We start from the raw sequence: 27,517 nt of genomic DNA, 5'->3' as shown, positions 1-27,517 counted from the left end.
CGGATGGTTGTTGGGAGCCATGTGAGTGCTGGAAATCGAACCCAGGTCTTCTGCAAGAACAGTCAGTGCTCTTACCACTGAGTTATCTCTCCAGCTCCTATTCCTTAAAACAATATTGTACACATTGTACTCTATCTTTCCTAAAAAGTGTCAGACATGGGGGCAACTCAGAAGCTGAGAAAACAAGTTTAAGCTAAGTAACCTTTAGTCACAAGTTCTCACCTCTGCAGAGCTGATACCCAAAGAAGCTATGAGCCTTGCTCAGGTCAAACAGCTAAATGAACAGCAGGAGAGATTACACTTGAACTCAGATATTTCAGACTCTCGATATGCACTGTTTGTGGTATTCATCCCTCTAAGACAGTCATGTATTTGAATCTCTAAGTTTTCGAAAAATAAAATGTGATAAAGATGTGTTAATGAACATGTACTGTGGATCAAGTAATTAGGAGCAATGCATATCTACTTCAGTTGAAAATTCCTCTGTGTGGGCACATGCCATACATGTGCAGAATGGGAGCACTTGGGTTAGGGATCTTGCTAATTTTCTTCTCTCTTAAAAAAAAAGTACAGAGGCAGTTTAATCTAGTGGTTGATCATGAACTTTGGGATCATCTAGACTCAAATCCTAGATTTTGCCATAAAAAAGAAAGAAATAGACATATGAAAAGATCTGATAATGACCTGAAAATCTGAAATTCTCTCAATATTTTGAATATTTATGGCATTTATCAATAGTGCCATTCTCAGTTAAGGAAACTTTTACACACGTTAGGAAGAAAGTTCAGCATACTAGTTGATTGCCAACTTCAAGTTAGGCTCATTTTTTTTTTTTTAGCAAACTGGAGATATATATATATATATATTTTTTACCAGACAGATTGGTTTTGAGGATAAAGAAATAAAAGACTCTGTACGAGGGCTAGAAAAATGTTAATGCTTGGTAAATATTAGCTTTACTAATAAGAGAAAAAGGCTTTGCAATTATTTAGGGAAAGCTACCTACCTAAAATAATCCCTGTTGTTCTGCTACCAGAGAAGGTCTCAACTGTCATAGAACTTTAATTAGGCTTTCTTGTTAATTTCTTTCTTCTTTTCTTGAAAGCCGGGAAACCTCCTAAGGTTTTCTTTCCTAATAGCTCTGATTTAGTAAGTTAATATAGTATATATATCTGCACAAATATACATACATATACATTTTTATGTATAATATAGTAAATATAGAGTAGTGATAAATACAGAAATCAAATTACTAGGACACAATGGGAGAGGGTAAAGCTAGGGATCTTTTTGGTTGTTGTTTAATCACAGTCTAGTATTGCTTTGCAGTCAAGACTAGCCTTAAGACTTTTGTCTGATCCTCCTATCCCAGATGCCCAAGTACTAGGAGTACAGGAATATGCGACCATACCCGGCGAGGAGAGAGCGTTCATTCCCCCTCAGTATTAATAAAGCCATCATTATCATATCTCAGTCCTGTTTTGATGCTTTCCATTTAATAAGCTATATTTGACCTGCAATCCTAGCACTTGGGAAGCAGATGTAGAGGCAGGAGGATCAGGAGTTCAAGGCCAGCCTTGGCTACATCGTTTGAGATCAGCCTGTGCTACATGAAACCCTGTCTCAAACAAATAAGTTATACTTGAGATATCTCTCAGCTTGTAGATGGAAAACAGGAGATTCCAATTAACTCAAGTCTTATCAGTTCTGAATCTCTATTCTGGTTCTAGTTACTGTTTTGACAGACCTCTGTAACACAACTGCAATTCGAGTAAAACCAGAAAACAATATACATTATATGTGATGGACGTATATAATTTCTATGTATGTTCAAACCTAATTTAGATTCCTTGAAAACATGGTTTCCCCTTTAACTCTTATAAGAGACTCCATATAGCATCTCTCAATGTCTGTCTGTCAAATGAATTATGTGACCTTCAGTCATTGCCATAATTTATTTCCTTATATTACTTTGTGAATATAAAAGATCACTATAAAATAAATCACTACATTTTAATTTCAAGAACCTAACAGATAATAGATCTGTAATTGTAATGAAAGGTACATATTAGAAAACAGAGAAAAAAAAGCCTAGCACCAGAAAATTATTTTAGTTGTTCATATTTGTGCAAACTAAATCAAACAAGCTAACAAATAAAAACTAAACCCCCAAACAAAAAACACATACATGTAATTCTTTTTGTTTTGAGAGAAGGTCTTTCTATACAGCCCAGGCAGACCTTGAACTCAGGGCAATGTTCCTGCCTCACCCTTTCAGAGTGCTGGGATTACAGTCAGATACCACCACATCCAGCTTTAAAATTATTTCTGTATTAAGAGATTTATTGGATAGGAAATCAAACTTTATGCATAATAGCTTTTAGGACAATAGATCAGCTTAGTATTTATCTATAAGGATGGGAAGCAGGGAGAATAAATAAAAACTCTAGATATTTGAGACAGCATCCCTTTAGAATTTCTAAGTGAATTGCTGCCTTGGGTAAGATATGTGATATATCATTTCATCAGTTAAAAAGGTTCATAATAATAAGTAGTTTACAAAACATTATCATGAAGTTAATATACATACACTACACACATATACTCACCTGTGTATGAGCCAAGAAGGCAAAAAGATGCTGTAATTTTTTCATTAATGAATTGCGCCCATTTAGATTTAAAGATAATACTTGTCTTCTGAAACTGAAAGAGAAGTATTTGTTATACACTAATACATGCACTTAGAAAAAAAACCTAAAGGAAACTAGGTTTGAATTTATTATCTTCAAAGTTCCACTTCACTTCCATGATAGTCCACTGTTTATCAAAGTTAATGGTACACCTGTAACACAGTGAGGGAGGGGAAGATGACAGTAAGTAGATACTACCATGTGGCCTGGCATGGTCTACATACTGTTCTACTTCTATTTCCTGGGCTAACAAATGTAAATAGGCTAATATATTAACTTATAACTTACAAAAGCAACTTTTAAATCTTTTAAATATTCATGCATCAAAAAAATCTTAGATACATTTTAAAGTTAGGGTAATTTAAAGAAATGTGGTACAGGACTGGAGAGATGGCTCAGTGGTAAAAGCATATACTGCTCTTGAAGAGGACCAGAGTTTGGTTCCCAGGACCCATGCTGGACAGCTCAGTTGCCTTTAACTCCAGCTCCAGGGGATGTGATGGCCTCCAAAGTCACCTATAATCATGTGCACATACCCACACACAGACACACACAGACACATACACATGCCTAAGAAAATAAAAACACAGCTTAGAAAATTAGTGTGGCCCAAGCCAGGTGTGACGGCATACACCTGTAATTTCATCACCCAGAAAGATGAGAGAAAGAAGAGTATGCATATGAAACCAGCTTGGAGTAGACAGTGAGCTCCAGACTGATCATGGCTATAGAGACTCTAGCTGAAACAAAAGAAAAGAAAACAAAACAATTCAACAACAAAATGAACTATTCAAAAACACAGTGCAAGAAGCAAGAATAATTGATTAAATATTTGGAAAAAAATCATTATCAAGTAAAGAAGGGGGAATTTCTATGGGTCTGAAATACAGACAATACAAAAATGGAAGATGTGGCTACATAAAATTACATATATCTAAAAATAAAAAACACTATCTAAATTTGAATACATCCCTGGAAGAAAGCATGAGTCATAGGATTATCATGCAGAATTTATATAAACCAACATTAAAAACAAAGAACTATACAGGAAGACACACAAAGAAAAGGTCGCTCATTTGTTTTGTTCTTTTGAGTAAGGAGGGGAAAATTCTAAAATGGTCAGCAATATGCAAATAAAAACAAAGGAACCTGAGTACACACTGTGTGCCTATAGTCAGTCCCAAATACTCAGGAGGCTGAGGTAGAAGCTTCATGAATTTGAGGCCAGGCTGGGAAACACAGCAAGACACTATCAGCAAGACACTTATTAAATCAAGTACCATCAAGAGGTATGGGATCACAAGTACAATCATATATTAGTAGATAAGTTAAAAAATTGAGCTGGGGAGATGGCTCAGTGGGTCAAGTAAGGACCTGAATTCACATCCCCAGTATTCATGTAAAAGCTGGGCATGAATGCCTGCATCTGTAACCCCAAGTGCTTGAAGGCAGAGATAGGTGAGTCCTGGGACCTTGCTGGCCAGTCAGCCCGCCTAGCTGAAAAGGGGAGCTCCAGGTTCTGCGAAGAACCTCACCTCAGAAAAATCAGGTGAAAAGGTAGTTGAGGAAGATACTGCAACATCAACCTCTGGCTTCCACATGATCTTTCATGGGAAAGAACATTTATACCACAAACACAGACACAGACACAGACACACACACATGGGAAGGGGTGGGGAGACTCTTAAAGCATTTCAAAGGAAAGCAATTTGGCATCTTCTGTTCAAAGAAAATCTTATCTGCACGTGGCTAGAGAAATGTTATTAGCAAAACAATCCGATAAGGAGTATGGTTAAGTAAATGCCAGGGTTGATGAGATGGTTCAGCTAGCAAAGAGCCTGCCATGCAAGCCTGATGACCTGAGTTTGATCTCTGGAACCCACATAAAGGTGGAAGGAGAACGGACTCCACAAAGTTGTCCTTTGGTCTTTACACGTGTGTTATGCCATGCATGCTCCCACCCCACGGTAATTAAACAAATTTAAAATAAGAAGATAAATCATGTCATACTCAGTCAATCAGATTCACATTGTTCTTACTTCCAACACAGTTATTAAATGCTAAAAGCAAGTGGCTGGCAAGGAATAGGATTCTCTAAAATTAAGCAATCCAGGTGTTTTTGTATTAAATACTGATTTATAATCGTACAAAGATGGCCTGGAATAATGCACATAAAACTGATAAATTTTGAGAACAGGTGTGTAATTTTTACAATATATATTTATAGAGTCAGTTTTTTTAACTTAACCACAAAAAAGAAATCATATGTTATTTGAGAAAAAATGTTATGCTATTCTGATATACCATTATTGGCACCATAAAATAAGACATGGTTTGAACTGTTCCTGTCAGCTACATTGCTTTCATGTCTCTGCTTTCTGACATATATAAAATAAAATGGTTGGCCAGATGACCTCTAGTGGTCATATATGGACTGTTTAGTCTTATATCTAATAGTCTATGATTTCTCTGGGCAGGTGTTAACAACTTGCAACATCTTTTGGAGAAGTTCTACAAATATGTTATTGGTATTATAAAATTCAAATTCAACCACATTTCGGCTTTTAGGAAAAGTTATTTTGTGCTTTCAAGGACAGCATTTTTTTTTTTTTTTGGACAGGGCCTCATGTAGCCCAGGCTGGTCCTGAACTCATTATGTAGTCAAGGATGACTTTCAACTATTGATCCTCCTGCCTCTACCTCCCAAGTGGTGGGATTACAGGCATATACCACTAAGCTGGGTTTTACAAGGTACTAGGGATTGAACATGGGGTGCTACATGCATGCTAGGCAGGCACTCTACCAACTGAGCTATATCCCCAGCCCAAGGATGACATTCTTCTAACAATGAATTCTCATTTATTTGTTTGCATACAAAAGAAGATGGCTTTGAAAAGTTCACAAAAGGGCAAAGGAACATGCCTATTTATACATTTGTCTTGTAACTATCATGCTCGGGTAGAAACAGAGTTTATCTCTGCTCCCCTTTTTTTAAATTAGGGGAACGTATGAAGACCCCACTACCACAAATCATGCAGTTGAATTCCCATATTTGGAGAAATCACAGGGGTCAGCACATCCAGAGTGCAATGGATAAGCACTGCTTGGGAAAACCACCTTTGTGAGCATATCATCTCCCCTGCCAGGTACACTCCAAAAGACATATGGATTAAAAAAACACGGTGGGATAACAGAAACAAAGATACAGGAAAAGAGCACTGAAGTATTCTAGGGCACTTACACCCTTTGGAATAGGTTCAGTCAATCCCTTGATTACATTATTAAATATTAAGGCACAGTGATTTAAAAAATAATAGCACTGTAAATACAGAGTGCAATCTAATCACATAGAATTTACATGTTGGCATTTCAATACTTCCTAAACATTAGAAGCAGCTTCATTTCTGAATGAGGCAACTGGACATCAATGTTAACACTTAGGACATTTATAAAGAATGAGCAGACAATCCTCACCTTCTCATGTTTCATCAGCATGTACTAATTTCTAGTTAAAATTCAAAGGTTCAAATTAAACTTACTCTGTAGCCATAAACAATGCTTGTATAACACTATTCATATAACACGTATTTCCTAGGTTGATAAGACCAGTTTTCCCAGTTTCAGATTTTCCAGAAAGTCTAGACAAGCAAGATGCCAAAGCATTGGATTGAGAAGTCCAGGCACTTTGATTGAGAATCAACTTAATCTTCTCTTCACTGGGCTTAGGAAAATCCTAATTCATAAAAAGAAAAGACAATTGAAAAATAAAGTAAAAACTAATTTTGTTATTAAATTAACAAACACCATAATGAGACTCTTCCACTGACACTTAAGGTTTCTTTGCTCCCACTTAGTTTGAGATCACTGACAGCACTTGGTTAGTCATTAAAAAATCAAATTACAGCTGGGTAGGGTGGCATGAACCTTTAATCCCAGTACTCTGGAGGCAGAGCAGAGGCAAGAAGATCTCTAGGAGATCCAGGAAAGACTTGTCAATATAACCAGTGCCAGGCCAACTGGGGCTACAGAGAGGCTCTGTCTCCAAAAAAACAAAACAAAACAACAAAACAACAAAAAAAATACTTCATGCCTGAGCAGTGGAAAATAAGGAAAATTGGAAAACTCATTTCCACTTAAACAGATAGCTTTTTTTAGACTGAGAGCACCATCTAATACTCAGACCATAGAAAATAAACCTTTAAAATGGAATTTTAAACTTCAAACCTCTTTTGTTGTTGTTGACAGCTGTGAGAAAATACTTAGGAAGAACTATGGCTATTAACGTAGAATGGTGAAAGCAAATAAGATTATGTCCTAGCGTTAATGACATCTCACTTTAACTGCATTTTTTAAAAAGAAAAAGCTTATTTCTGTAAAATAATAAACTGAATAGTTGGCTGTAGAAATGTTCTACCACAATTTCCCATTATACTATAGTGTGTAACTCACAAATATTGGCACAACTATCATCATACCTTTACTGCCTCCAGAATAGGTTCGTAGAGATCTGGAAATCCAGAATAATGATACATCATACAGTGTATCAACTCTGCTAACTGCACTAAGAAGGCTGTACTGGAAGGCAAGCCATCACTTTTCAAAGAGTGAACCAGATTAACTACATGGGGGACAATCTGAAGAGAAAAAAGACAAATATTTCTTAATATACAAACTGACAGCATATCCTCCAACCTACAAATAGAATGCAAATGTATGATCAGCACATATGTATCTCTATATTTCATCATAGCCTTTTTCTAAAGAAGTTATAGACATTTTGGAATAGCAAGGTAAGTCTACTTTCTGAAATCATATCTTGATTATACTTACATTAAAAAATCATTTTATTTTTTAAATTTATGTGTGTGTCTGTGTATCTGCCACATTTGTGTGAGTGTCTGCAGAGGCTGGAAGAGGGTGTAGGATCCCCTGGAGTTGGAGTTAGAGGTGACTGTGAGCTGCTTGACATGGGTGCTAGGAACTGAATTAAAGTCCTTTGGAGCATCAGCAAACATGCTTAATTGTGGAGCCATTTCTCCAGCCCCTGTTAATTGCATTTAATATGCCTTTTTTTCTGGCTCAGTGGTTAAGGCAGTTTGCCACCAAACCTGATAATCTGAGTTTGATCCCTGGAACCTAATTGGTAGGAGAGAACTTACACACACAGATATGCACACAAAAGCATTTTTAAAAGGGCTGGCAAATTGCTCAGTACGTAAAGATGCTTGCCACCAAGCTGAGGACCTGAGTTCGATCCCCAGGACCCACAAGGTAGGAGGAGAGAATTGACTTCTGTAACTTGTCTTTTGGCTTCCACATGCATATCATGGTACATGTATGCATGTACACACACACACACACACACACACACACACACACACACAAATAAATGTTAAACACTATGCTAAAAACATAATATGCTTCTCTTATTTTAAGCACAAACTAAGGTATAAAACACTATTTTTAGTCCTTGCTGAATTAAAAAAAATTATTTTTGTGGGGGGAGAGCTAAGTCTCAAACTACAGCCTTGTGTATGCCAGGCAAGTGCTCTACTATTGTATTCCCAACCCCCCCAAATTTTTTAATACCACATCGAAACTCTGACAAAACCCTAAACTGGAATTGGCTAAAGAGCTCCATCTAGTGTGAGAATAAAATTTTTCAAGGGAAAAAGTTATACATACTTTGCATAGTGAAGACTTCAAGAAAGCCTTATTTTTTTTTTTTAAGAATTTATATATTTAACTAATATGTAACTAAAATGTGCCCAGATAACAAGATTACATTTTTTCTTTGAAAAGTACAGGGATGATGTCTAATTTACAGAAATGCCTAATAATTAGTATGATAGTATGCTTTTCCAACTAATTATTATTAGTGTAATTTGATACTATATATTTATACTTCTGAAGGTAAAGGCATCTTTATGTTCTATTTGCAAAGCAGCTCTTTGCTTCTAACTCCTGATAAAGTCAATTCACACCTCTGGCAGGGACAGGTCATCATACGGTACTGTTCCAATCAGCAATCAGCTACCTTTCTCGGCCCTTCCTCTGCCCAAAGAGTCACATAAATCAGATTTTTAAATAAACAGTGATTTCTAATCTGCTCTGTCTAGATTTATTCTTGTGCCAAATGTATTAAGTCATATTGTAGCCTCTACATTACCTTCTTTAATTTTTACCTCTAACAGAGCGGTGGACATGGCCAACATATGACATCTCAATACCTATAAAGTATTTTAGAACTGTGCAATTGAGTTCAAAACAAAGCAAAACAAAACAAACAAAATAAGACAAAAAAGGTTGGGCTCAGTGGCCCACACCTTTAATCCTAGCACTTAGTAGGAAGAGGTACTCAGACGTCTATGAGATCAAGGAAAGCTTGGTCTACATACCAAGTTCAAGGCAAGCCAAACACAAAAACTCATGTTTTAAGTACATGATTTTAAAATTTTAATTTTTTCCTAATTTTGTCCTTTACAATTTCATTCATGTACATAAGCACTCTAATTACTCTTACCTCATGTACTCAATTATCTCCCTTGTGCCACTGTCAAACTGCCATCTGCCCAACAAATCTCTTTTCAAGTAAGTTTACAATTTTGTACTGGGCCACACTCATAGCTATCTTTGGCTATGTGTGGCTGCATGCAGCTTGGACATGTCTGTTACCAGTTCTTAATGAGTTCATCTTATTGCTATCATCTGTCTCTGTCTCTGTCTCTGTCCCTCCCTCTGTCCCTCTGTCCCTCTCTTCTTCCTCCCTATCTTGAGGATCCAACCCAGGGACTCCTGCAAGCTGGATGAGGGATCTAACACTAAGCAATATTCCTAGCCCTCATCTCTATTATTTCTAAACAAATCTTAATGATGAATTTGCCCCGTAAGACTACAATCTGTCAGATACTTTTTTGCTAAAATAGTCTGAAATCCAAAATGATTTTGTTTCCTTAGAGGTGAAGGAAGAGAGAGATGAAAGAAAAAAAGAATGTTTAAAATGGAATTTATAGGTCTAAGTCATTCCAAAGCTTTTCTACTATAGACTTGGTCTTGGCAATCAGGTTATAGTTGTATGCTATTAAGTCCTAAATGGGTAGTATCATCACTGACATAGAAATAGGACTTTAGTTCTCCACAGTTACACAGACAGATTGCTAAGCAAGATGCTACCTTCTAAATACTTTCTCTGAATGTGTGAAATTAAATGTCTTTAGACACTATTATAATACACATTAAATATACTAATTGCTATTTGAGGCAATGTATGCAACTTATTTAATTAATAGCTGGTATTTTTGTTTCTTCATTTTAACTATCCACCTTAGCATCTAAAATTATTTTTTTCCATTCATAAAAAGTATATGATGGGTCTGGAGAGATGGCTCAGAGGTTAAGAGCACTGAATGCTCTTGCAGAAGACCCAGGTTCGATTCCCAGCAACCACATGGTGGCTGCAAACTGTCCTTAACTCCAGTTCCAGGGGAAACTGAAACCCTCTTCTGATATCCACGGCACTGCACGACTCGGGTGCATTCACACACAGGCAGGCAATACACTCATACATATAAAATAAAAATAATAAGTAAAAAATAATTTAAAAATATGAATAGCAACTTGGCCCATAACAATATCACTCTTGGTTCCCCCTAAACTTTTCTAGACACTTAATGTGCTGACTGATCTATTCAATTCAGGTTATTACTAGACTTGGTCAGCCTTGCATCCAAGTCCAACACTTGATTAATTGGAGATGCTGTTAATTGAACTACCACATGCCCCGTTACTAGATGCACGAGCTAGTTTTAGCTGAGCAGACAGTATATTGAGTACGTAGGCAACAATCAGGTTTGGCTTTTAGGCCTAAATTAGATCCTAATTTTCAAATTTCAAACCTAAATATTCCTTAAATAGGTGATATGAAGCTTGGTTAATCTCAATAGACAAAATATCAAAGTCAAACATTTGTTATTTCAACTACTTTTTTCAGAAGGGAAAAAAAAAGCAATCTAAAAGGCAAGTATTTATTTTTCATCCTTTAAAAAACCGTGAGAAAAACAAATAGGGTTGGAGTACAGTCTAAGTAATTAATCACAGATTAAGGAATGCCTCAGTATGAAAAGCAATAAACAGAATAGGTGACTAAAGTATGTCATAGACTCTGTTTCCTAGAAACTTTGGAAAAGAAGTCTTTTCTCAAATGGCCCCTATCAAACTGTGCCTAAAGACAAGGACAAATACTTGATGTTTTCTCTTCTGGAACACTTTGCTAGTATCTCTGTTAAATTTCTCAAATTTGAGATTTGTTTGACAAAGAATCTTACAGTTTCACCATTAGTCTCACCAAAATGAGAGCAATGGCTACAAAAATCACTCATTCAAAATGTGAAATCTGAGTTAATGCTAACGTTTGCTTCAAACAATATCTGTGGATTTCCCCCAAAGGAAGAGACATTGAGTGGCCCGTGTGGATATGCTTCTCCTAGGCTGTACTACTAGCTGAACTCTTCACTTCTTCATCAGTCTCCCTGAATTCTGTTGTGGTATATTAGTATCCCTAAGATGGAGGATGTACTGTGATGAGTTTCTATTACTGTAAAACTGAGGATCAGCCCCCTTGGGCAAAGCAGGTAATCTCATGAATGCTTTCCTGTGATGATCTAGACAGGTAAATGGGCAGAGTCCAAAATACCATTTTGTCATTCCTCATCTTCACTGACTCACAAATAATTGAAACCAAATCAAAGCCAGCAATGGAGCTGGCTGTGAGTGCTGGAAGTGTAGACATAGTTTAAAAATGGAGCTAGGAGACTGGAAGGCAAGCTAAATCTCTGGTTAAAACATGTTTTCCTGCTTTCCAAACTGGACAGTCAGTAGTTTTCAGCCACTTTAATCCTGCACTTTCCATATGTGTAGACAGTCCAGCAAAGGCATCTCCCAGTGGGGCAGTAGCTTCCATTGTTTACAATGACTGGAAGTGGGGCAGTTTTGGAGAAGCACAAACCTTTTTGAAAATGTATTCTGTGGAGAGATATTCCACAAGCTCAATTTTCTAAGGAGCTGTAAAGCTATATGAAAACAGGTACAAGCTAATCTACAATCTTTTCTTTATAGAGCTATGTGAGCTACATTTTGCAAACAAGGTTTTTCTAGTGTAGAAAGCCTGTATTTCACTTACCAAATGGAAAGCCTCTGGAGAATGCTGGAAGCTGAGCAGCATGTGAGAAAGAACTGCGAGAGCACCAGGCCTCACGAGAGGAAACCAAAGTCGGTTAAAAACCTGCAGAACAGGACACCCATCCTGAGTTAATAAGAACAGCATTCATCCAGTCGTTATTTCCACAAGGTTATTTATGTGACTGTCCCCATTCCTGGAAAGTCTTATCAGAATATATGTTATTAGATTTGGGGGGAGAAGGAAAAAGCAAGTAACCATATCAGTAAGATCAAGGAGAATTTTATGGCCTAATCAATTTTCAAAACTCTCTGATTAAGTGAAAATATGTCAAAGTTCTAAAATAAGATACAGCATTCCGATTCACTATTCAATTTATTCAATACACATTTTGAGGCTGTGCGCAGTTATGCACACCTTTGATCTCAGCACTCAGGAGGCAGAGGTACATAGGTCTCTGTGAGTTCAAGGCCAGTGTGATCTACACTGCCAGTTGCAGGCCAGTCAGGGCTACATAATGAGACCCCCATCTAAAAACAAACAAACAAAACAAACAATTATTTATTGAACACATACTATTGTTTAGCACTGTTTCAGGTCCTGGGAAAACAATACTGAATCTAAAAGAATCTCAGTCATACACAGCTTATGGTCCAGAGGACATGTAGATAAAAAGTAACAAACTGTGTGTGATAAGGAGTGAAAAAAATATAGAGTACTATGAACAGGAATTACTGGGTGGCAAAGGAGTCTGTTATTTTATAAATGGTGTTAAAAATATCTCATGAAAACGGACTATAAAGCTGAAGGATATGCTACAAGCCTAATGGGCACCAAGCACAAGAGTATTCACAGACACGGCAGACAGTACTGCAAAGGACCCAGGTGTTCCAGACTGGGGTGCCAGCGATGTATCAAGGGCAGTGTCACTGAAGCAAGGACAGTGTCACTGAAGCAAGAGATAAAAACTAGAGATGGGGTAAGAGAGGTCTTTTGTAACATTTATAAAGAACCAAAGGAGGCCACTGAAATCTATGCAACAAGACTGATGACTTTGGACCATGGTAACAGTGATGTAACTGGCTAAAAGTGGTAGAATTCAGGGTATAGTTTAAAAATGGAGTTAGTAGGATTGGTAGGACAGGGGCTGAGAGATAATGAAGAGAAGTAAGGATAGCTTCAAGGATGATGGCCTAAGAGAATGGAAGGATGGAATAGTATTTACCAAAATGGAGAAGACTAGGTTTGGGAGAAAATATTGTAAATAAGACTGTGGATAAGGTGAATGTGAGGTTTGAGTACAGGCTACCCCTTTCTAAGTACAGACTGCCCCCTTACTACTTTCACTTTCTCTTGCTACAATAAATCTTTTGAGATCTTGCCAGATGTTGCCTTTGAATTGTCTCACCCTCTGAAAAGGATTCCCATTGCTGTGTGCCCAGCCTGCCCTCAGTTCTTGGAACAGCCACTTTGTTGGGGGAAGTCCCTGTGCTTGCCCTGATCCCTGCAATTCCATCTGTATGATCCAAGTGGGATCTGCCATTCGTTCTCCAAGCAGGCCAATTGGAGTTTCCCCTGGGATTTCCACATTAGAATCCTGGTCAGAGAGATAGAGAGAGGAGAGAGAGAGAGAGAGAGAGAGAGAGAGAGAGAGAGAGAGAGAACCTGAGCTTAGATGACTGAATACATGGATATGGAATTTGAGAGAGAACAATGAACAAAATAGGTCTCTGCCAGCCTTTATGCTGCACACCTTCTATGATTGCTGCATGGCACAAGGCACCTACACTTACAGTAGGTATGGACTGAGCTCTAAGGCAGTCTAAAAGTTAGAAAGGAGACTGGCATGCCAGTGAAAGACAAAACTCAAGAGAACTAATGTCTTGGAAATTAAGTAAAGAAAGTGTTTTTTAAAGTGAAGAGATTTGGCTGAGGATGTGGCTCAAGGGGTGGAGCACCTGCCTAGTCCTGAGCTTTATCCTTAGCACTGGGTAAAATCAAAACAAAGAATGGTGATTAATTGTATCCTGGGTTTGGCAACATGGAAAGCCCATCCTGAAAGGTAATTTTGGTAGGCTGATAGTGGTAGAAGCTTGATGAGCTGGATTCGAGAGCTAATGGGAGGTAGGCATGGTGCTGCATACATGCATCCTACTAGCTGTGAGGCTGAGGCAGGAGGATGAGTTTGAGGCTACACAGTAAAACCTTGTCTCGAAAAGAAAAAAAAAAAAAACAAACCATCATCAACTGTTTTTACATTAAATGCTTGAAAACAACAAATTAATTTTAATCGTCTATCCCAAAATGTCAGTGACTTTTTCCCTTAAAGTCTATTTAGAATGAAAATACATTTCAATAGATTGAGCTGCTTTCACTCACCAGTTCTATTTTCAGCAAAGTAACATCTATCAAAATAGTAAACTTCTGAACAGCTGCGAGTCCTTTCAGGAGAGCGATCACCCATGTATCCACATGCTGAGCCAATGGCCAAGACAGCCAGTCAATCATTCTGAAATTTAATGAAAAACACAACTATCAGGACTTACAATATTTTCAGCATTATTTAGTTAGGAATAGCAAGAGTATAACAGAAAACCACTCACTTTGTGACTCACTACTTCCTAAGCTTTCAGTAAAAAGACACAGAAATGAGAAAAACTGTGGCCTATCTTCAGGGAGTTAGCAATCTTGTAATCTGACAGTTCCTTTATTTGATACATTCCCATAGAAACATTTCTCATAAATGCCAAATTTTAAATGGATGCTATATAGGGATCTCAAGAATTTATTAAACTTACTGTAAAAGGAGTTTAAGTACAGACATCTGAACTAAGATGAGAGTATCAAACAAGCTTTTGCTTTCCTCGTAAGTAATACAGTATGAAACATACTATAAAAAAGGCTACATTTGGGGTTGTGGAACAAGTGTCTTCGTCTTTTTCACAATCTTACACACAATGACAAGAGAAGAAATATTCAAATACATAAAAGAACATTGACTGCATAAATATTCTAATGACTGAATTTTTGATTAATGAGTGTCTTCCTTCTTAAATATTAACCCAGTTCAATGGAAAAAAGACATAGTAAAATGGGGTCTGATGGAGATTATTCCTAAAGTTAGCTATAAAGCAGAATGAAACCTACTACAACTCTTTTGGAAAGCAGCCAGGCTATATGCTCATGTAATTTGCTCCAGTAATCTATTTTAGAGGATTAACTACTAAGAAAATAGTAGGGAAAGACACTCTTCAGGTTTTTGAAGTCAGGGTGACTAGCTTAAAAATCTCAATTCACAATTTATCAGCTGGGGAATCAAAATAGCTTACTCTTCCTCTCACTTATAGAAATGCATGCTTATTTTACAGGGCTATTAAATAAATTCAGAACACTGGAAATACTTATTATGAATGTATCCCTCCAGTAAATATTAATATGGGGGCAATAAACATCTTAAAATTTTTTTTCATTACTGTTGTATGTGAGCATGAGCTCACATGCACATATAACATGGTGCCATGTGTGGAGGCTGGAGGTCAACTTTGTGGAGTTGGCTCTCTCCTTCCACCTTTATGTGGTTTCTGGGGATCAAACTCAGGTTGCTAGGATTATGTAGCAAGTGCCTTTACCTGCTGAATCAGCCCAACAATAAACATCCTGATTGTACAAAATGTCAAATATAAATACCAAGGACATAAATTTATGAGTTAAAAGAACAACTATTATGCTAAAAGGACTGACATCTAAATTAGTCTGGCTGTTTTCACAAAAGTGGTATATATAATCTACATTCATACTGGAATATGACCTTTACAAAGTTCTTTATTTTTGCCTTTGAAATAGGGACTCACTCTGCTGCCTAGACTGGCCTCAAACTTGTGGCAATCCATCTGTCTCAGCCTCCCAAGTGTTGGGTTTATAGGTATGCACAATCAGATTTTTGCTTTTAAAATTAAAATGTCCCAACAAATATAAAATGTGGTTCCCAAAGTTCAATTGATATTATTGACTGCCAGCTATATGGACAATCCCTCTATCCCCCTGTATACAAATCTTATCTTTCTGCTTTTTCTGGCTTCTTCCAACAATGACAGTTACAAGTTATTGAATCACTTGCTGATGGCTATTCTGTACCTTCAACTACTATAGGGCTGATTTTCAGAAACTTTTGCAGTCATTATATATACATAAAGAAAGAAGAGACATATTTGTATTTCTGTATAAAGTATTTTCATGTTGGGGTTCAGGTAAGTAGCTGAGTTGATGGAGTGTTTGTCTAGAATGGACAAAGTCTTGGTTCAATTCTTAGCACTTTACAAACCAGGTATGGTGGCATATGCCTGTAATCCCAGAACTTGGAAGGAGGATCAGAAGCTCAAGGTCATCCTCAAGTACATCTTGAATTCAGGGCCAACCTAGGATACATGAGACTCTTTCTCAAAAAATTAAAAACAATGCAGGCATGGTGTCACACACCTTTGACCCCAGCACTCAGGAGGCAGAGCCTGGTCTCCATAGTGAGTTTCAGGTCAGCTGGGGCTACAAAGAGACCCTGTCTCAAAAAGACAAAAAAAAAAAAAAAAAAAAAAAAAAAAGAAGAACAAGCCAGACATGGACATGGTGGTGCATACCTTTTATCTTAGTATTTGGGAGTCTAGGAGGGTAAGGAAGGTGGCTCTCTGAGAGTTTGAGGCTAACCTGCTCTACGTAGAGGAAGTTCCAGGTGAGCCAGGGCTACACAGCGATACTCTGAGTTCTAATTTGGTTTCTCTTCCTGTGACAAACAACATGACCAAAGCAACTTGGGAAAGAAATGCTCCACTTCATTCAGTATCATTGAGGGAAGCCAAGGCAGGAACTCAAGGCAGGAACTTGAAGCAGAAAGCACAGAGGAATGCTGCTTGCTGGCTTGCTTTAAGTTCAGCTAACTTTCTTACACATTCCAGGCCCACCTGCCTAGGGATGACACTGCCAATAATGGGCTAGGACTTTCTATATTGATTATCAATCAAGAAAATGTCCCACAGACATGAGGAGGAGGGGGAGGAGAAAGAGGAAGGAGGAAAAGGAGGAGTATATTCACTGTAGCATTGTTTAAGACATGGTTGAACTACAAAAACCCTAAATATCCACCAATAAGGAAAAGATAAATGTTCTCTAATATTGATAATGTAGAATACTAGAGTTTTAAGAATGAGGTAGAATGAGATATGAATTTATCCATGGCAACCTAAAATAGAAATATTTGATGGCTCTTTTGTAATCCCAGCACTTGGGAACTTGAGACAGGAGGACTGCCATGAGTTTGAGTGTAGCCAGTGCGGCACAGTGAGCTCTGGCCAGTCTGGGTAGGGTACAGAGTGAGGCACTGCCTCAGCCCATCATCTCCTCCCCACAAAGATATGAAATAGTGTTAAATTAAAAATAATACTGACATGCCTTAGCAATTAAGAGCATTATCCACTCTAGCAGAGGACCTGCGTTTGGTTCCCGGTTACATGGCGGATAGCGACCATCCATAACTCCAGTTCCAGGGGGATCTGACACCCTCTTCTGACCTCTGTGGACACTGCACTACACGGGTGCACTTACATACATGCAGGCAATACATTCATACACTTAAATAAAACTAACAAATATTAAAAAATATAAAAATCAATACCAGTAGCTTGTTTGTGTAAGGAGAGAACTGATTAGAAAGAAGAATAGGCAGGGAAAAGTTCACTTGGCAATGGTTTTTTATTACTATTAATCTTTTAATCAGCCATGTCTTTAATTTTCCTTTTCTTCAGCCTTCCCATCTGAATAAATCTCCACTCTACTTATCTCAGATTTAGAAATTATAAGGTGTTATGGTCTGAATACTTCTTAAATTTATGTGTTGAAATCTAATTTTGAATCAGGAAGTAAGGCCTTTGGGAGGTGGCTAAGACATGACTGACACTACCCCACACATGGGATTACTGTGCTTATAAAAGATGCCAATGGGAGCACCTCTGCACCTTCCACCATGCAAGGATACACAGAAGGCTCCATGGTGTCTAGATCAAGGAATTTTCTACTCATCTCTAAGAAATGTGTTTCTGTTTATAAATTACCTAGTCTAGGGTATTTTGGTATAGTGGTCTAAAAAGATTAAGATGTACATCATTCATGTAGGGTGTGGTGGCATAGCCTTTAATTCCAGCACTTGGGAGGCAGGGACAGGCCGATCTCTTTGAGACTGAGGCCACTCTGGTCTATATAGTGAGAACTAGGCCAGCAGGGGCTATAGGGATACCCTTCCCTAAAAAATAAAAAAACAAAAGATGTGCTATTCATGAAAAAATTATTTGAATGTTTATTACATTCAAATTTTTAAAATACATAATTCATTCTTTATTACTAAATAAATTGCTTTATTAAAGCTAGTACTGTATTAGGCACTGAGACTGTAACAGTAAGATATGCTTTCTACCCTCAAATTGGAAAGAAAAGCCAAACAAGTATCACCCAGTACTACTGATATTTGAACTAAGCTTTGCTGATGTAGAATGTGAATTTATTTTGTGTAGTTTAATTTTAACTGTAGTACTCATTTATGTATTTCGGTCTTATCTCCTCTAGTAGACCATAATTTAAGAGTAGTGATTCTGTTGTTTTCATCTAATACTGTGGGGATCCCTAGTACTTAGCACAGGGCTTGGCACTGATTATTGGGAGCTCATTTGATGAACAAATAAAACCGTTTATTCCTACAGCTAAAGAAATTAAAAAAAAAAAAAAGAAAAAAGCAACTTTAAAACCATAACATTGACATAGACAATATCACAAAATGCAGCAAAACATATTTAATCATAAATTATGAAGTATAAAACCAACCTTTAAAGGTAGCTTGAGGATCCTACCCAGCTTTCAGTCTTACTTGGCTCAATGTTTTTTAAAACGTGGAAATTTCACACAGAATTTAACTTCAGCCTTCTTAGTTATGGATGGTTGTTAGCTGCCATATAGGTGCCAGGAACCAAACATCTGGGTCCTCTATTGTGCTCTTAACCATTGAACCATCTCTCCAGTCCTTCTTTTGAAAATTTTGATGAAGCATGACTAGACTCAAATTTCCTTGTGTTATCAGACACATAGATTTGAGGACCATCTTTGTTTTTGGAAGGTGCTTATGTACCCCAGTGTGCTGGATAGTTTTAGTGTCAACTTGACACACCTGGGTTGAGGGAGCTTCAGTTGGGGAATTGCCTCTATTAGACTGTCCTGTGGCCATGTCTGAGGGGCATCTTCTTGATGAGTGATGTGGGAGGGCCCAGCCCACTGTGGGTAGTGCCACCCCTGGGCAGGTAGGCCTGTGTTGCATAAGAAAGCAGGCTGAGCAGGGGCCAGGGGAGCAAGCCAGTAAGCAGCATTCCTTCATGGCCTGTGCTCCAGCTCCTGCCTCCAGGTTCCTGCCCTGAGTTCCTACCTTGGGCTCCCGGATGAACTGTGACCCGGAAGATGTAAGATAAATAAACCCTTCCCCAAGTTGGTAGTGGTCAGAGTGTTTTGTCACAGCAATGAAGAACAAACTAGGACACTCAGTCACTATTATTTCATGGATTCCTGGCCTGTTTCATATTTGAACATTACTCATGGTCCTGGAATTATCTGACCAACTAGAAAATCGTTACTGATTTCCACAGACAGTGGGAACAGAAAAAGTGACAGTGTAAGAAATACCCTTAAAGAAAGAATTCACAGAAGTTAATGATATAAATTAAGATGAATAAGGAAAAGGATGGAGTTGAAAACTGTTTATAGAATTGTGATCAGAGAAATCAGAAGTAAAACTAACAGATTAGTTGATTCAATTAAGTTTAACAGCATACAGAAAGAAGAGGAAATTGGAGTTTTTGATATACAGAGTGGCATTAATACACATGGAGTTTTCTGTGAACACAACATAAAATACTTCCATTTGCATTATCTGACAACTATAATTTTATAACAGAGGCACAGAAACCATTTTGTTTTAATTCTCACCTCCCATTTAAATGGGCTCAATATACAAGAGATAAGAAAATTTAAAACACAAAAACTATGTAGATTTGGAACAATAAGAGAAAGTTGAAGTTCAATTATAAAACAATATTGTCACTAAAATAAAGACACTCAACATCTGGAATAAACACTATGGGTGGCAGCTTTAAAAAAGCAGCAAGTTTTAGGACAGTGCAGATGCTCCCTGACTTATGACAGAATGTCTTAAACCTATTTTAAACTGAAAACACCTTAAATAGTAAATGCCTTCAGTACACCCAACCTACCAAACATCCTAATTTAGCAACAGTACCCAGAAGAGTACTGGGAGTTTACCCTTTGTTTGTGTGGCCAACTGGGAGCTGTGGCTCCCTATTCCCACTCACTATTTCAAGAAAGTGTCATGACCTCCTAGGCTAGCCTACGAGAAGATCAGAATTCAAAACTGAAAGCATGGCTCCTACTGCATGCTTGGTGTTCCTGCATCATCAAGAAATTAAGAAATCACAAACTGAACTAACCCAATCTGACACTGTCTATATTGATTTTATTCTCTTTAAATACCCATCATTTACTTTCTCTTTAGTATGGTCACCTCAATGAACCCATCCTTATCCATCTTATTTATGGCAAACCTCCAACTTATACACTGTCTCTCCTCTTAGCTGCTTTTCCCAATAAATACCACTTAACATACTAAATTATTTACTGTATATTCTAAAACAAAATCCAAACCTAAAACAAAATGAATTTTAATTATTCAGCAATAAGGCAAGAAAAGCCACGCCAATTTAACTAGGGTACCCATTAGTGCAAATTTCCACATTGTACATCTTTAAAATCAGGATGTATGCTGGAATCAATGATGTGATAATAAATTACTGTCAGTTCCTCCAAATATAAAGAAAGCTCATTTAAGGCTGACACTTAAACATGTTATCAGAAAAGCCCAACTTTTCACAAAGGAATGACTATCAGATTGACAGCTGGGTTCCCATCAGCAACAGGAGATGCTTGATGACAATGTATTATTACTTTTAAAATGTTAAAAGAAAATAACTATCAAATCAGTATTCTATATCTTGCCAAATTCACCCAGTTAAGACTAAGGAAGAAGGCTGGGCATGGTGGTGCACGCCTTTAATCCTAGCACTTGGGAGGCAGAGGCAGGTGGATCTCTGTGAGTTCCAAGCCAGCTAGGGCTACAGGGAGACCCTGTCTCAAAAAAAAAAAAAATCCCGACAAAACAAAACAAAAAAACCGAAACCAAAACAAAACAAACAAAAGAAGACTAAGGGGAACAAAATAAAACACAGCTTCACAAAGAACAGCAAAACCCACAGGGAAGAAATAAGTTTGCAAGAAACAGTAATAAACAAAGAATTCAGAAAAACACGATCCAAACAAACAATTTCAGGTAAGACTCTAAGATAAAGCAGAATAACTTGTCTCAAACCTACGATTAATGTCTGGAGTCAGTAGGTACCTGCAGAGAGCCTGGGTCATGCTTGCATCTTTTACATTTGGGTCTGTGGTAAGGCTCCTGATGAGGACAGTGATCATCTGGAGAGGAATATGCTGAACAAGGCTTGCCAAGGCTACTGAAGGCTCAAATGATGCATCTATTTAGTTAAAAAGAAAAAGAATTATCACATGAGGTTCAGGTATAGTTCAGGAAAACGAAACAACACACACGCACTTGCAGTAAAGGTGCTAATTCAAGAAGTTTTTATATTATGTACTGTGAGTAGACTTTGAAAATGAATTTACAGCAACAAGAGATTAGAGTGAATAGGAACAGCCAGGCGTGGGGGCGCATACCTTTGGTAGCGAGCACTTGAGAGGCAGAGGCTGGTGATCTCTGTGAGTCTGAGGCCAACCTGGTCTACATAGCGAGTTCCAGACCAGCTGGGGCTACAAGGAGACCCTGTATCAAAAAAGCAAAAAACAAAGTAACATGATAAAAAAAGTGAATAGCAATAATCACTCATTTTATAGAGAACACTGAATTATAAAACCTTACCCACTGCTCCTAGATTTAGTCAATAAGCTACTTCATTCTTTAATATTACATTTTTGTGTTAAGATACTGATTTGCAAAGTAGTAATCAGAGAAGACCTGCAGGGTGTCATTGTAATTTCCATGTCAGAGACTCCAAAGTAGTTTAAAAAATATTACAGTAGTTATTACACTAAGGAAGGCTTAAGAAATATTAAGAGTTAAAATTAGATGAAGGGCTGACTTTGATTAAACTGTATAAACTTGAGCAGATTCCACACGAGCACTTTTTCTACTACAGCTTAAAGACTAGGACAACAGATGTTACAACTAAAATTACAGCAAGGAAAAAAATAACCAACTCAGACAATATAAACGTATATATACAGCTGGTATGTATTAAATCCATACAGTACATGAGCTCAACCCTCACTTCTGGTTAAGATAAAATGAGGACACCTTCACCAGTTCAATTCTGAACCACAAGGGGTGTAATTAAGAATGGGTCTATGGAGTAGAGAGGAAGTGAACCTGGTGATGAACCTGTGATGAACAAGTGACAGAGTTTAAAGCCCCCAGGCTTTCAAGAACAGAGATAAAATTCTAGGTGACAGTGTGTTCTACTAAGCTTCTCATCTGACCCTTCCCAGGCTGGGAAGAACAGAGCTCAAGGCACAAGCCAAGACCAGCACCAGTTTTGGCCTGGTTCTCCCTGCATCCCCCTCACAGGGACTGCTGCAGACAAAGAAGGCCAACACTTAAAAACGACAGCAACCTGCCATGATGAGTGACAGGTGAGGTCTAACCAATGGAGTTTTTAAAAACGAGGGCATTCAAACCAGAAAATATCACTCCAACAAGATGAAAGGGTTACATACGGTAGTAATTTGGACTCACCATCATACTACCATTAGTCACTAATGACTAGGAGCTCTTCCCAGGCGCTGTCAGCCTCAAAGCATCCCAAAACTTAAGCAGAGGCTGGGTAATTAAGCAACCTGTTGAGTGACAGCGACCTAGATATTCTCCACCGTTTTATAATGGAATTGTTTATAAGCCCCAAAGTAACATCCTGATCAAGGCAGTGAAGTGGAATCAAATTTTGGATAAGGGTATCTGGATTCCCTCTTCATCAGGGACGCTTCTTACTGAAGGATTTATTTAAATAAGATATGCTTATTATCACCCACTGGGGAAAAAAAAGGAGACTGTTTTCAGAACAGGAAGTGTTGTGGGTTTATGCTGGAGACAAGGTTGAATTTGCAGACATTCTCCTGGAACTAGACCCTTACCTGTGGAAGAGATGCTTGCAAACACTTCCTGCAGGGAAGGCAGCAACGTGGAGGGCTCTGCCTTCCAGATGTTCTGGAGCAAGTTACTCACTTTAGTGACCTGGGAGACGTACTCCCGTAGCTCTCGCTCCTGCGTGGACACGCACTGGAAGTGGCCTATCGTTCGAACCAGCTGTTGACAGAAGGTCACGGCCAGCTTTCCCTTGGGGATGCACTGCACGAAGTCAGTCAGAAGGTCGCTCAGCCGAGCGCAGAGCTGCGGCTCAGGCCGCTCGCACACCATGCGCAGCACCTCCACCTGCAGCAGGCTGAAGAGGTCGAGCACCGATGGGCAGCTCATGATCAGCTTCAGGCCGTTGTGAATGTAGTCCAGGATGGCTACGTCCTTCCTGTCCAGCGAGTGGTAGCCCTGCTGAAGGAGGCCCAACACGAAGGTCTTGTTGAAAAAGGTCTCGAACTCGGGCCGGTGGTACCGAGCGTACGCTTCGAGCACCTGGTGGCCCACCTGCCGCTGGAAAGGATCCTGGCCCTCCAGGATGAGCCGGGTCGTCAGGTCAAACATGGCCTCGCACTGCGCCTCATCCAGCCAGTGCTCGGCCGATTCCACTACCTTGCGCACGATCATCCGCTTGAGGGGCAGCGGGTGCGAAGAGCTCACCAGGCCCTCCAGGATCTTGTCCATCGTCGCCACGCTGCAGGGCCGGGCCCAGGGGAGAAGGGGCGGGCGGCAACAGCCCCGGGCTGGGGCCGGAGAGCACCGCGGCGGAGGGGAACGTGGAGCCGAGCAGCAGCGGGACCGGCCACCGCCACCGCCGCCTCAGCAGCCACATTTATTGAGTAGAAGGGCCCATCCAAGCCGCGACGGGAGCCGGCGATCCGGCGCCGCGGAAGGGCAGCCAGTCCCCGCCCCCCGCCTAAGGCACCGGAGGCCCGCACTCGGCCGCCTCGCGGGGCCGGTGATCCCGCTCAGCATCAGGAGGGAGGGGCCCGCAAAGCCCCCCGACTTCGGCGAAAGCTCGGGGCCGGCCGGCAGCCGGGCAGCGACTTCGCGTCCCGGGGCGGTGCGGGCGTCCAGGCTCTTGAAGGTGGACAGAAGAAACCCGGCCCGGGCTGAGTCAGGAGACGCTGTCACTGAGAGTGCCGGCTAAGCCGGAGAGAGGAACAGCAGGAGCAAACACCTCTAACCCGGAAGCAGAAGTACCGGAGACAGGAAGTGAAGCTCGTCGGTACCTCGGAAAGGCCCTCCCTTGTCACCCGCCCCTCCCATTCCCCCACTTTCGACTTCCTTCCTGTTCGCGCCCCTCCTCACCTCAACGCCTACATTCGACCAGTTGCCTGGCTCGGTCCTCCCCTTCGCCTGTCTCGTCCCGTCCCTTCCCCCACCGCCCTTTGCCGATGCGCAGACGCCGCAGCTTCTGGGCGAGTTACTGGATCAAGGCCGCGTCACTAGAGAATGAATGTCGAGTCACAGGCCGACTTCTGGGAGGACCAGCCCCGGCGGTTGATGGGGAGAAGGTGGACTCTGGTTCTCCCAGGGCACCATTGCTCGTGAAAACTGGAGGAAGTGCTGTTAATTTAAAATCTTGTGACTGAGAAAGTCTTGGAAATAGAAGAGGAGCATTGGATGAGAAACTAGGAAAAATCGAAAACGAGGATTGAGAAGTCTGTTTTTTAAGGAGAAATCTCTTAAGGTCCTTGTTCAAAACTGTGTTAGTTCCTAAGTAACCCTGGCGTTTCCTTACAGTGTGATTACTAAAGAAAGAACTGTACTGGTAGCAGGTGCACTTAGTTATGATTTGTTGTCACTAGAGTTTTAGCAATTGTTGGTAAAAATATAGTGAGTTTTTGTATTGTATGCAAAATATATCAGCTGATCCTCAATGGGGAGAGTAAGGTAGAGAATAAAAATATGTATATGTACCTATATAAAAGTATTTTGAAAATAGAAAACTACTGAAAATATCCCTAAATTTTACAATAAATTTTTTTTTATAATAAAGGACAAAAGCAGGCATCATGTATGTGCTCTATCAAGTGTGGAGATTCAAAACATATTTTTAAACTCGGGCTGGGGTTGTGGCTTGGTGGTAGAGTACCTCTCTAGTATGTACAAGGCCCTGGATTTCATCCCTTTTACCAAAACAAGAACTTCAATCATAGGCTTTTATATTGGAAAATGTTGCCTGATTATTGTTTCCTTCAATATTGTTTAATAAACAGCTTTGAAAACAGACATTAACGGTCCGATTGATTAGTCTATTACAGATAAAGCTCTAAAAAAAAAAAGTTCCAAGTGTTCCATAGGAAAAAGAAAAAATAAATGCAACTTGGTAGATTGTTTCTATTTCCTAGAGTGTTTAGTTATTTTTTTTCTTCCCCAATTAGCAAACATGATTGCATCAATGTATTTAACATATCCATTAGGATAGTATTAAAATAGCAACTGAAGGTGGGCATGGTGGCCCATGCATTAAATCTTAGCACTGAGGAGACATGGATCTCTGTAAGATCAAGGCCAGCCTGGTCTCCATAGTGAGTTCCTGCAGAGGCTATAGGAAGACCCTGAAAAAAAATTAGCAGTTCAGAGTTGATAGGAGCTGGGTTAAGAGGAAATTGAGATCCAATTTATTTGTAGGAAGAGATGGAAGAATGAAAGAGCGAAGAGGCAGGTAATTGGTGGGCCTACAAGACAGGAATGGCTTTCATCTTCCACACTGTCCTTTTTCAAGTAAGTAGAAGATAGAGCTACAGAGGGAAGTTTGGCTTGGCTTTCCTGCTACACTTCAAGGTAAACACAGCAAAGAAACTGAAGTGTTAAGATGTGCTAGAGTTACGATTTTTAAAAAAATATTTTTATGTGTATGAGTGTTTTGCCTGCAGGCACATAAGTGCATCTGTGTTGTGTGCTATGCCTGTGGAGGTCAGAAAAGGGCATCAGATCCTCTGGAACTGGAATTATGGGCGCTTGTTAGCCACCATGTGGGCGCTGGGAATCGACCCCCAGTCCTCAGTAAAAGCAGCCAGTGCTTTTAGCCACAGAGCCATCTCTCCAGCCCCTAGAATTGTGGATTTTATTTTTATTATTTTTATCATTTTGTCCAGGCTGAACTCAAGCAAACCATATAGTTGAAAATTATCTGAAACTACTGATCCTCCTGCCTTCCATCTCCTGAATGCTGTGCTTACAGGTGTCGTGTACATGAAATAAAATAGGTTTTACATTTCTGTAGTCGATTTCATATCTAACAGGACACTACTTGGAACTTACTAAACAATCTAACAATGTTTTAAATGAACAATGCTGAAAAAAATGCTTGTGTTTGTACCAAGAATAAAGAATTTTGAAAGTCAGAAATAAACAACTTGTATATCAAAGCATACCATCAAGAGTGTGAAGACAACCCATATAATGGGAGAAAGTATTTGAAAAAGCATTTGATAAAAGATTGTACAGACTTATAATATTATAGTTCCTACAACTCAAATAACAAGTTTTATCAAGGATGTGGAAAAAAAATTTTTAATGGGATTCTGAAGGGTCCCTTCTGTGAAAAATAGTCCAGCAACTCACCAAACGTTTAAGCATAGACTACTGCCACTTCTAGGCATATACCTCAAAGAATTGAAGCAGTGACGCTTAACAGATACTTATACACCAATGTTCATAGCATAATGGCCTAAATGAACAAATGTAAAATGTACACACACACATTGCTCAGCCTTAAAAGAATGGGATCTTGATACTTGCTACAGTTGTAGATGGACCGTAAATTAGGATGGCTAAATGAAAGAAACCGGTCAGAAAATGATAAATATTATATGATTCTGCTTATATGAGGAAATTAGAACAATGCTTATATGAGGTAACTAGAATAGTAAAATTAATGAAGGAAAGTAAAATAGAGGTTTCTAGAATGAGTAGGGAAGGAAGAATGGCTATTATTTAAAGGGTATGTATTTTCTGCTTTGGAAGATGAAAAGTTCTGGAAATGGATAGTAGTAGTGATTGTATGTATAATGCAAAAGCATTTTATGAGTACATGTTTTTTACTTTTTTAATCGAGCTTCTTAAATTTCCCACTCAAGTCTGCACCCCCTCCCCCATGCATGCCCCCCCACCCCCCGCTCCACTGAACCCTATGCACTCTGCCATACATGCTGAGTCCTGTTCATTCAGGTGTTTGTACCCAAATGTCCTGCCATGTAAATGCATCCACTGGAGTCTAGTCAGCCCATCCAGTGGTCATATGTAAGTCATATTCTCCCTCACCCAGCAGCAATTAATCTCAAATAGTTCTTGATCTAGTGCTGGCCTGCCACCTATTTCTCACCTCCCTTTTGGGCCCTTGTTTAA

General features: G+C 39.2%; 1 protein-coding gene and 1 non-coding gene across 2 annotated transcripts in view; both read right to left on the bottom strand.

Annotated features, from left to right (window-relative positions):
• Positions 1-25,375, bottom strand: part of Usp38 (ubiquitin specific peptidase 38) — a 32,952-nt gene extending 7,577 nt beyond the window's left edge. Inside the window, exons 1-7 of the mRNA XM_008843443.3 lie at positions 23,164-25,375; positions 21,359-21,494; positions 14,245-14,374; positions 11,869-11,970; positions 7,166-7,324; positions 6,230-6,423; positions 2,610-2,703 (exon numbers count right to left, since the gene is read on the bottom strand). Coding sequence (XP_008841665.1) covers positions 2,610-2,703; positions 6,230-6,423; positions 7,166-7,324; positions 11,869-11,970; positions 14,245-14,374; positions 21,359-21,494; positions 23,164-23,845 — 1,497 coding nt within the window. The 5' untranslated portion in view covers positions 23,846-25,375. The remainder of the gene's footprint in view (positions 1-2,609; positions 2,704-6,229; positions 6,424-7,165; positions 7,325-11,868; positions 11,971-14,244; positions 14,375-21,358; positions 21,495-23,163) is intronic.
• On the bottom strand, positions 5,688-5,844 carry LOC115072104. The gene has a single exon (XR_003851164.1). It is a non-coding gene; the product is annotated as a U1 spliceosomal RNA (small nuclear RNA).
• Positions 25,376-27,517: the final 2,142 nt, after the last annotated feature.

Source organism: Nannospalax galili, unplaced genomic scaffold, assembly GCF_000622305.1.
Source record: "Nannospalax galili isolate Female #2095 unplaced genomic scaffold, S.galili_v1.0 scaffold359, whole genome shotgun sequence".
NCBI classification, from domain to species: domain Eukaryota; kingdom Metazoa; phylum Chordata; class Mammalia; order Rodentia; family Spalacidae; genus Nannospalax; species Nannospalax galili.
This window is presented reverse-complemented; position numbering and strand designations above follow the sequence as displayed.